Source organism: Natator depressus, chromosome 1 (genome assembly GCF_965152275.1).
Source record: "Natator depressus isolate rNatDep1 chromosome 1, rNatDep2.hap1, whole genome shotgun sequence".
Lineage (NCBI taxonomy): Eukaryota > Metazoa > Chordata > Testudines > Cheloniidae > Natator > Natator depressus.
The window spans coordinates 211506188-211518190 of NC_134234.1; the positions used below are offsets into that span (position 1 = coordinate 211506188).

Sequence of the window (12003 nt, forward strand, 5' to 3'; positions counted from 1 at the left end):
TGCAAGCTCATGCATTAAGGGACTAACAACAAGAATTTTTGCTAGAAGCCAAGGACTTATCAGTTGGAAGTGACAGTGCAGGAGAAAATCCTGTGTGTATTGGTGGGTCACAGGATGGCTATGAGCCACCAATGAGAATTGGCCATGAAAAACGCTAATGAAGTCCTAAAATGCATCAGGTGAGGTATTTCCTGTTAAAACAGGGAAATGATAGTACCATCGTATGTGGTACTGGTGAGACCTCATCTGGAATGCTGTGTGCAATTCTGCTCACCCATGTTTAAGAAAGATGAGTTTGAATTGGAACAGGTACACAGAAGGGCTAATAGGATGATGCAAGGAATGGAAAATGTACCTTATGAGAGGAGACTCAAAGAGTTTGGCTTTGGGGAGGTGTGATTGCTCTCCATAAATACATCAGAGGGATAAATATCAGAGAGGGAGAGGAATTATCTAAGTTCAGTGCCAATGTGGACACAAGAACAAATGGATATAAACTGTCCATCAACAAGTTTAGGCTTTAAATTAGGCAAAGGTTTCTACCCATCAGAGAAGTGAAGTTCTGGAACAGCCTTCCAAGGGCAGCAGTGGGGGCAAAAAGCCTAGCTGGCTTCAAGACTGATCTTGATAATTTTATGACACTGCCTACAATAGCGGCAAAGAGTCCTGTGGCACCTTATAGACTAACAGACATATTGGAGCATAAGCTTTCATGGGTGAATGCCCACTTCGTGGCATGTAGCTGATCTGCAGCTGCTAGAAGTATATATCTCCAACGGCCAGTGATGTGACGCTAGATGGGGAGGGCTCTGAGTTACTTCAAAGAATTCTTTCCCAGGTGTATGGCTGGTGGGTCTTTTCCACCTGCTCAGGGTCTGACTGCTCTCCATATTTGGGGTTGGGAAGGAATTTCCCCCCCGGGTCAGATAGGCAGAGACCGTGGGGGCTTTCTTCTTTTGCACCATGGGACATGGTTTAAACTTGCAGCTTTAAACTAGTGTATATGGTGGATTCTCTATAACTTGAAGTCTTTAAACCATGATTTGAGGACTTCAGTAACTCAGTCAGAGGTTAGGGGTCTATTACAGGAGTGGATGGGTGAGGTTCTGTGGCCTCGATGTGCAGGAGATCAGACTAGATTATCATGATAGCTCCTTCTGCCCTTAAAGTCTAAGAGAAATACTACATATTTTAAGTGTATGCAACAGGTTGCCTTTTCTCTTAGAATAAGTTTTCCTGTATAATTATAATGTAGGACTATCAGAGAGTCAGCCTCTTCATTTCCTTGAGGGGTAAAATTATGCACTTTCACCTTTGATCAGCAGGCCTGTTCTAAGGGTTCATATTGTTTTCTACAACAGTTGCCATAAATCTCTCTTAGCCAATCGTCTAGGGCAGTGGTGGACAACCTGCAGCCTGGGGGCTGCATTCAGCCCATTGGGGTGATCTGCTGGCAGGCCACGAGACAGTTTGTTTACATTGACTGTCCGCAGGCACGGCCGCCCGCAGCTCCTTATTACAAGTAATAAGTTTCTAGTGCAGTTTTCCTTTAGGCAAAATTTTAAAAAGCAAGCTAACATTATTTTTTTAAAAGGCTGGTGTATTTGTATAAAAAACTTGTGTTATGTATAGAGTTTGTCTTTTTATTCAGTTGCTTAAAGAGATTCATTTTTAAACAGGTTAGTGGTCAAAAGCTATGCCTCTTGGGACATTATGGCTGGTTCAGGAAAATGAAATTCTATGACGTGTCTAAAGAATAGCTTCTGATTGGCTCAGCCAAGAGTCATGACTTGTGCAAGGCTGACTGTCCTGGAATTACTGGCATTTGACTAGTGGCAGCTGCAAGAGGAAGGTGCTTTTTTCTTTTCTCTGCTGCTTGGTCAATGACACAGGCTGTCTTCGTTTCCTATTGTTTTAAAACTTTCTCTGTAGCCTTTCTCACTTTATTTTCTCTCCCTGTCTCTAACAGGCTGAAAGTCTTTGGCTTTTCTTGGCTGTTCTACAGCCTCTCTCATTTTCTGTCTTGTTTAATCACCACCCCTCCCCCCAGTGTTCTCTAAAAACATATGTTGTATTACTAATATTTAATGCCTTTATTTAAAAAAAAACAATTATAGCTCTCTAAAAATGTTTGTTATTTAGACTTTATTTTGAAATAACCTAAATGCATAAAAATTCTTTTTTTTTTAAAAAAGGATGTTCTGTTACTAACATTTAATGCCTTTATTTCAAAAGACATACATTGTTTCTCTAAAAAGGTGTGTCATTCAGACTTTATTCAAAAATAAACTAAATGCATCAAATATTTTTTCTCTAAAAATGCAAATTAACATATTTACGTCTTCACTCGTTATTCCTCTTCTTACTAAACTTTATTGAAAAGGGCTTAACTGTGTAAAAGCCTATTTTTTTCTGAAAAAAAAAATCTTTTTTCTTCTAACCTTAAAACTTTTTAGATGGCTCTCAACGTGAAAAAAACACACACAAGCAGTCCTAATGCTCCCCATAAAAAAAAATTAAAAATCAAAATGGCTGCCACACCAATAATGTACATGTCCAAAAATGATACCAGAGAGTGGTACATAAAGCAAAAAGGGGGGTGTAGAAACATGTCATAATTTATATGGGGATGTCATTTGAAATAATTATGTGTGAGTCCTAATGGGCCAGCCATTCCATAAGGAAGGGTCAAACCAGCTGGTATATAGGCTGCTAATAAAAGCAGCCACTCCAGTCTGCTTAACAGTGCTACCTTGTTGGGGATGGTCCCTGCTATTTGGCAGTTCTGACTGACTACTCCTGCTCCAGCTTACTGCTGCCTCTGCTTCAGTCCATGCCTATTCCTGTTATGGCTCCTGCTCCAGCCTGTGCCCTAAAACCGTGAGGTAGATACTTAACTTCTTCAAAAACGGTAACATTAATAGGTTAAAGAGAATCAACGAGCAAATCAAACCATATAATACCATAGTATCACACAAAGACACACTACTGCTGATGTCTCATGTGTGGCAAAATGAGTTTCAGGGCAAGATTTGAAAACATAAAAACAAAACACAATTTCACAAGTAGCAGCTGTGTTAGTCTGTATCCGCAAAAAGAAAAGGAGGACTTGTGGCACCTTAGAGACTAACCAATTTATTTGAGCATAAGCATATGCATCCAATGAAGTGAGCTGTAGCTCACGAAAGCTTATGCTCAAATAAATTGGTTAGTCTCTAAGGTGCCACAAGTACTCCTTTTCTTTTTGCGAATACAGACTAACACGGCTGTTACTCTGAAACAAGTCTATAATGGTGATAGAAAAATTAATAGTGGTTTTAATCATGTAAAAAGTTCATCATGTCTCAAGAGGTTGGAGGATAGTGTGGAGATTCCTTCCAAGGAATATGTTACCAGTTTCAATTTTCTTCTTTGAGACTGGACACCCATTAGAGGATGGTATTTCAAGAACCTCAACGGAAAAAGGAAGTGGCTTTTCAGTCTTCATTCTGTGCCAGGGAAATGTTTCTGAGAATGGAAACCCCACTACATATCACTGAATGGAGAGATCTGGTTTTGCAGACCCCAGGAATCTAAAAGACCAGCTGTTCATGCTGTGTGAAAAATTTGCTGGAATATGCTTCCAGGATTGGGAGAAGAATGGAATGGAAATCAATACAATTCTGAGCTAGGATGGAGAGATTTCATGCAAAAGGAAATAGGCATCATGAATCCAGTCCCTGCCTGCCCCTGAAAGACCTGCCTTTGTGCCTGTCTATTGGCTGTGAAATGGACAGGGAAGGGGAGACATATGGCAACTTCAATATCTTTCCTGGGATGTATGCACATTGTTTCAAATAATTTCTTCAGATAACTTTAATGGAATGCTGCATTGTTCTCTCTTTCCACACAAAACAGGAGCTGCTACCCACCCACTTCTCCTGATCCACTCACCCTTGGCAGCCTTCTTCTCTGCCAGGAGACAAAGGTTAAAGCAGGGAGAGTCACCCCAACCTCTTTAACTCTCCTGGGACCCAGGAGAACATTACAAACATTTTCTTCGAACAAATTCTAAGGAATGCTGCCCTGTTTTCTCTTCCCCTCTGAGACCAAAGCTGCCCTTTCCCTTATCCTGCTTTGCATGGCCCCTGCAGCCTGCCTCTCAGCTGGGAGAGAAAGCGTGAAGCTGTTACAAATGCTCCAACTTTCATAACTTCCCTGGGACACAGCAAAGCAGTACAGACATTTCCCTCAGACAACTTTAAAGGTGTGATTAGCTGTGTTTTCTTCCCCCCACCGGAGCGACACCAACCCCCAGGAAGAAGCTCTGGGATGCTCACTGCAGCAGAATGCTCACTGTCTTATAGGCAACTGAGGAAGGGGCAGATACAAGACTACACTGGTATTTTGAAACACCACTTAGGACCGAGTGTAGACTCAATTTAATACATTTAAAACAGACTTTTGGTCAGATTTGGGTGGGAGGGTGTTGGTACCTCCAAACCCCATCTGCTCTGGACCCCAAATAGCTAATCCAGTTATAAAGGTGTTAAACGCATCTGCATTAGTGGTGTTTCAAATGGAGTTAGCTGGCAATTTTTTAAAAAACATCTTTTTTCTTGATTAAGACAAGGTCACTGATGGGGAGCCAATCCCACAAAACCCAGTGAGGTAATCCAAGATCCCCAAATAATCAGCTCCCCTCCCCTGCAGCAACAGGGCCCAGATCTGCTCTGGTGGTTGCTGGCGGGGGACAGGTGGCTTTTTCCCTGGTTCTGATCGTTGCTGCTCTTACCTCTTCTGGAGGCTGTCTGCAGATTTATGTAGAAGTCACTGCATGAGTTATACTTGGCTCACATTTCCATCCTTTTCTTTGCATCCATGAGAATTAGGAAAATTCATATTTTCATGAATACTTAGACTCTGATTCCAGCACACAACTCTGGGAGCTGTGGTCCTGGGCATATGCATATTACCTCTGTGCCTTAATCTGGCCTTCTCATGAGTGTTTCTCTGAGGGGGAGCCAAGCCTGAAAAGCCAAGCAAAGCCCACAGGATAATATATGAACATCTATGCAATGTGCTGTGAATTGTGTCACATTTTCATATCTCAAATGAGGAAAATTTGGTTTGTGGGTGAAACCTGGAAGAGTATCACTAATTTTGTTTTTTAATTTGACCGCTGGTCAAAATGATGCTTTAACCCATAAAGGTGAAAATCCTTTTGCTCTGAACACTTTGTGAGGGGGCAGCTCACTTCAAACCAGTTATGTGCGAACTTCCTGTGCAGTTGTAGCCGGAACACCACAGCAAATAATTTTTTCCTCCCTTGTTTTATGTTGACTCTCTACTAACACGATAGACATACTCTCTCTCATATTTTTATGCCATACGAAGGTATCAACACGTCTATTCCAGGACTCCAGCCAAGGATCTCTGACATCCACACAGGTATCATCACCAAACGTCTTAGTAGCTTTTGATATTAGACTAGATAATTGATGTAGGTTGGTTTTTAACTCTAAGTCTTCTCTTTTCTCTTATAAATTTAGTACAAGTGGTTATAAACATTACTGTTGCATTAATCAGCATTAATATTAGCATTAGTATAGGCTGTCCCTGCAGTATGTGAATTTGCATTTGTGCTCCTTTTGACTTCTGTAATGTATTTGGTTGTTTTACCATTAAACACCAAGGGTAAACATTTTCAAAAATGGCTAAATAATGCAGGCACTTTTGAAAACTTGACATTGAAGCTATAAGATCTTTTCCAACCCAGGAAGCCAGTATATGGGGCTTTAGAGTTTAGAAAAGCACTGTTTACAAACATTCAAAAAATCCTATTTGAAAAAAAAAATAAATTGAAGCTGGTTGGGAAATGATTCTAGTCCTACTGATTGAAAAATGGGTGAGGGTCCAAAACTGAAGTGTGATGACTAATGTTAGTGTATTAAATCAGGAGTAGGTATGATTTGGGTTGCTGTAGATAAGATTATACTGAACTAGATGATATTCTGAACCCTACAGAAGTCAGAGAAAAAAATACAGAAAGACCGGGAGAGGTTAGAAATAAGGGCAGGAAAAGGGCAAGGTACTATTTTTATGCAACATAATCACACTCATGTTGCTTCTCTTAGCAGTTTCTTGAGAAGAACTCTGGTGGTCTCTGACCCAGGAGTTTTTGGTATAGGGTGATCACATTAAATTGCTCTTATTATTTTGGTGGAGCCTGGGTTTGTTGACCTTCAGGGCATTGTGCAAGACTCATCTTTTCATTCTTGCATTTTCTGAGGATGTAATATGACACATTGCTTGCCCAGAGCTGGAGCTGGGATGCTGATTTTGAGTTTTGCTCTCTATCATAGAATTGAGAGTGTTAGAAATTATGTAGTGAGGGTCTGGCTATGGACGATACCAACAATAGGTAGCATATTTTAATTTTTGCTGGTGATAGGTTTGTACAGATACAATTGATTGGAACTTACTAAGCAATTCTATTCCAATTGGTGATACACAGGTAGAAATAAACCAGTTCCCTCTGTCTGAGCTATATGGCTCTATGAGACTAAAAGGAATTTTTAAAAAAAATCTAACTTATTTTTGACACTAAGCTAAGTCAGCAACTATGATCTGAATATGCACAGAGCACATACCCGCTGGGTAAGAGGGTATCAATTTTACATAGTTATTTTTTTCAGAGTAGCATCTCACTTTAAGTTTTTCTGGAGTCTGTGCTCCCATATGTCACACATGCAGCTCTAGAAGAGTGCTGTGTGCTGGACACTCCCCAGGCTGCTGTGTGGAGTCCCAAATCACTGGACGCATGAGCTCTGAAGCTTCCTTGGCTATCAATAGAGTGCAGAAGTGTTTCCCCTGCTGACTTCTCTGGCACATCTCATGGGTGTAGGCTGTCTGTTATAACTTCATGGAAATGCAGCCACATGGCCCAATTAACATAGGCCCCTAGGACCAGTGCTGACCCCTCTCCCCCCCCCCCCGACTCTCCTGTAGCTTAAACACACCCTCTCGCAGAACTCCAGTCTTGTGGGAATTCTAGATTTACTGTTTTAACGGCCGTGATAGTGAAGGAAACAGGCACATTGGCTTCATAAGAGTTTTTAAACACCATTACTCTTTACTTAGATAGCAAGAGACATACACAGATCTAGGCAAAACAATCATTTTGTCTACACTTCTCCCTGCCTCAGGTTCCTCACCACTTGGGAGAGCAATTTGGGCTTGGGCAGAACCTTCTGGGGCGTCCAGGATCTTTGTCTCCTGCACACGGTTTCTCTCCGGAATCATGGATTCTTGTTCCCTCACTCTCTCTCTCTCGCTCTCGCTCTTTTTGTTTGACCCTTGGCTGGTGCTGCAGGTAAACAGGACACCTTGCTACAATAGCAGGCCCCTCTCTTGCTCTCTCCTGTCCAAAGCTTACTGTTCCTTCCCTGCTATATGAGTCCCTCAAGTTTATACGTCTCACAACCAACACCTGATTCTTTTGTTCTGCTGCTGGGGATATCCCACTCTCCAATCCCAAACCCCTGCAAAGAAGTTTGAGCAAACTGGCTTTTCCCAGTCTTCAGCTATCCTATTTTTCTGTCTGGACCAGGTCTGTTCACTGCTTAACAGCTCTTAATAACTGTCTCTTTCGAAGACTGACTTGTAGGCTCCATTTCCCTGTGTCACTACCCATGGGAATTTCTGTCCAATGTGGAGGTAAAAAGAGGAGGCACCACATTCAAAATTGTGTTTGCTGCTTGATAAACATACATACAGAGACCTCAAAATCTCAGATAAAAGATGTCCATTGACAGGTTCCCAGACTGTCAAACCATACTTTTCAAGTGGGATTTTAAAAGACACCTAGGAAAATTCAGTTCAATTCACTTTGAATTTCAGTGGAAGCTGGATGTTTAACTCCATGAGGCCCCTTTGAAAATTTTGCCCTTCAAATATATTTTTTAAAGATTAAGTCAAAACCTGACTTTCTAATGTTTGTTTTTATAAACCTTCAGTGTTAACGAATTGATTTTTTGTCTTTTGTTTTGTTTTTAATTTCATTGTTTAAATTACTAACATGTATTGACAGCTCCGGTTTGGGAAATTTTATTCTCTGGAAATAAAAATAGAGGTCAGATATTAGAACAGCTTAGTAAAGTTTTGAAAACTGAGCCCCCTTTCAACTATATTTCCACACTGTATTAATAAAAGTGATAAGAAATTCACACTGGACTGATTGCTCTAGTATATGATTTCTTTTCATCACAAGAACCTTGATTGGCTTTTCTAAAAGACAGCTCATTTGTGGCATAAAACAGGTACTGGCGCACTTTGTTTGCTCTGAGGGCAGTTTCATAGATATGTTATGTCAGTTATTCATCATATCCCATCTCAATACACTTGAGTCTAAACTCTCTGTTCTATAACCCACTAGAAATGAGTGAGCAGGATGTGACCTACTCAGAGCTGAAATTTCATAGTCCTAATGAACAGCAAAGCAGACAGAGAGCTGAGAAGGCCAAGAATGCAGGTACTGTGCTTTAAAAGCTTCTAATTCTATATATGCTGGTGTTTTACTGTAAAGAATCAAACCTCTTCCTCCAATAACTAACTTTCTCCTACTGTGTTTGTTAGAGGACTGTCCCTTCACCCTCTCCTCTGGTTCTTGTCACGCAGAGAGCAAGCAGCAACAGACCAGAAGTCCAAAGCGCAGACAATGCAATGTTTGCTGGGGTTAGTTTCCAAGCAAGCATATTCTGAAGCCCTTCACACCAGTCAGGCTTATCTCTATACACCGATAGAGTCTGTTCCCCAGTGTTCCCCTTCCCAGCTCTGACGCCGCAGAGCCTTGCCTGTGTCCCTGTTCCCGTTCCCCCCGCCCTTAGCAAACATGATTCCAATTTCCCTTCCCCCCACTTCCTGTTTGACCCCAGTTTATATAGTAATATTCTAGCTATACCTTAACCAATCATTTTACTGAAATTGAACTAACCAATCCTAACATATTGTAACATAATTCTCTAACTAATTCTATCCCACTATCCTAATTAATTTACACCTAGCAAAATTAATTATACAGCAGACAGAAACAATTAGAGAACCAGACAGATTAACAATAGAAAAGTGGGGGCCATAAAGATAAAACAAGACAGAAATGAGGGTTTCACAATCACAACCATTGATAAGTGATATCTTGCCAGACAGGATGCTATCAAACTACGTTTTCTTTAACCATCTTAAGATCTGTTTCTTTATCTGGTGGTGATGGACACTATCAGGACAGGATCGTCTTCCTAACAGCCCAAGACCACCTTATTTCAATTGACTGGTTTGGAATGTGAGGATGTGACAATACACTTCCCAGCTTATAGCTGCCCCTGTGGCTTAGCCAAAGGCCTTAGGCTAAGAACAAGGCCTCAGACTATCCTAGTGAGAGAAGGCCCATACGCAGGCGAACTGTGATTTTGATTCTTTGTTTTATCCTCTATAACTAGCTAAGTGATAAAAATACACCTAAGTTCTTAAAGTACAGGCCTCTACTGGCAGGCTTGAATATGTCCTGTTACTGGAAGCTGATAACAAATCTGGGCCCAAATTGTCTATAGCAGATGGAGAGATCTTAACTACTGTTGATCAAAAGTGTTTCATCAAAAAGTTTTTCAACAAAAATGGCTTTTTGACTAAATCATTTAGATTTTTTGGTTTTGGTTGAAATGTTTCATTTTTTTTAATTAAAGCATTGAAAAGAAAAACTTTGTTTCACTTCAAAAATGTTAAGTTAAAGGTTTTGGGTTTTATGTTTTGTTTTGGTTATTAAACCCACTTTATCTCTCAAGGAGAGGGGAGATAAAAGGTGACAGAAAATAGGGCAACCCTTTCCCCACCCCCCACAAAGCAAAATGCTTACACTTTTTTTTCAGTTGGAAACTAACTAAAAATTGTTAATTTTTTTTTCAATTTTTGTCATGAAAACAATAAAAATAATGAAACATTTTGAATGACGTGAAAAATGTTCATGAACTTCTATCTTTTGATAAGTGCTAGTCACAAATCTGCCACCAACAAAGGTGTCTATTTGCTACAATCACTTTCATTAGCTATACAGCTAATGAATGGAAACTATTACTGGGGTTTTTTTGGGGGGGGGTGGTTGGATACAGCCTTCAAGTTGCAGAGCATAAGTCAATCGCCAACTACCTGAGGTTAAGAAGAAACCTCTTCCACAGGGATGTTTTTGCATATTGTCCTTTATATGGGATTTACACCTTTCTCTGAAATATTAGGTACCAATTGGGTGACCAGATAGCAAGTGTGAAAAATCAGGATGGGGATGGGGGTAATAGGTGCCTACGTAAGAAAAAGCTCCAAAAATCGAGACTGTCCCTATAAAATCGGGACATCTGGTCACCCTAGGTTCTAGCCACTGTTGGAGACAGGATGGTAGACTAGGACAATTGTTCTGATCCAGCATGGCAGTCCCTGTGTTCTTATTTTAGTCCTGGTTGGCTGGATTCTGTCCATGTGTCACTGATACTGCCTAAACAAATTTCAATCTGACACCAGATTCTGAGGATAGGTGGGCTCACTTTTTTTGATTTTCTCCCTTCTCCTTTCTGTTAGATTCTTCCTCTCTGTCTCCACACCTGCAGCTCATTTTAGTGATTCTTGGAATCTTCTGCCTGGTTTTGTTGGTAACAATAGGTGTCCTGGGTGCTAAGGGTAAGTACTTGCAGAGAAGACACTAAGTAGGCCAGATCCTCAGCTGGTGTAAATCAGCATAGCTCCATTGTTTTAACACATTTACCTGTACATTCTCAGATAATGCATTCTGTACTCAAAGAGTAAGTGCTGTAAGATTAGAGAGATACACTGTATTGTTCATTCAGAAACTGTTCTTTACCAAAGTATGGAGTCCTCAGTTCTACCCTCAGTAGTCAATTATGGCTTGGCACCTCTCTTCCCAATTTATACCCATTTGATTCATAGACTGATAGATTGTAAGGTCAGAAGGGACCATCGTGATCATCTAGTCTGACCTCCTGCACATTGCACGCCACAGAAACTCACCCACTCCTGAAGTAGACCCCTAACCTCTGGCTGAGTTACTAAAGTCCTCAAATCATGGTTTAAAGACTTTAAGTTACAGAGAAGCCACCATTTACACTAGTTTAAACCTGCAGGTGACCCATGCCCCATGCTGCAGAGGAAGGCAAAAAACCAGCAGGGTCTCAGGCAGTCTGACCCAGGGGAAAAGTCTTTCCTGACCCCAAATATGACAATCAGTCAAACCCTGAGCATGTGGGCAAGACCCACCAGGAAGATACCTGAGAAAGAATTCTCTATAGTAAATCAGAGCTCTCTCCATTAACTGTCCCATCTCCAGCCATTGGGGATTTTTGCTACTGGCGGTCACCAATAGCTTACATGCCATCATAGGCAACCCCATCATACCATCCCCTGAATTAACTTAACTTAAATAACTCCTCTCCCTCCCTGGTATTTAGCCCTCTGATGTATTTATAGAGCGCAATCATATCTCCCCTCAGCTTTCTTTTGGTTAGGCTAAACAAGCCAAGCTCTTTGAGTCTCCTCTCATAAAGTAGGTTTTCCATTCCTTGGATTGTCTCACTAGCCCTTCTCTGCACCTGTTCCAGTTTGAATTCATTCTTCATAAACATGGAAGACCAGAATTGCACACATTATTCCAGATGAGGTCTCACCAGTGCCTTGTATAATGGTACTAACACTTCCCTGTCTCTACTGGAAATACCTCACCTGATGCATCCTAGCACTGCATTAGCTTTTCTCATGGCTGCATCACATTGATGGCTCCTAGTCATCCTGTGACCAAACAATATAGCCATCATCCTTTGTCACTTCCAACTGATAAGTCCCCAGTTTATAGCAAAAATTCTTCTTGTTAGTCCCTAAGTGCATGACCTTGCACTTTATACTATTAAAATTTCAGCCCATTTCTATTACTCCAATTTACAAGGTCATCCAGGTCTTCTTGTATTATAT

General features: G+C 40.9%; 1 protein-coding gene across 1 annotated transcript in view; it reads left to right on the plus strand.

The window, feature by feature from the left end:
* Window positions 1-12003, plus strand: part of LOC141984849 (natural killer cells antigen CD94-like) — an 89289-nt gene that overhangs the window by 25234 nt on the left and 52052 nt on the right. The window contains exons 2-3 of the mRNA XM_074948291.1: window positions 8417-8512; window positions 10603-10701. Of these exons, the coding sequence (XP_074804392.1) occupies window positions 8417-8512; window positions 10603-10701 (195 nt within the window). The remainder of the gene's footprint in view (window positions 1-8416; window positions 8513-10602; window positions 10702-12003) is intronic.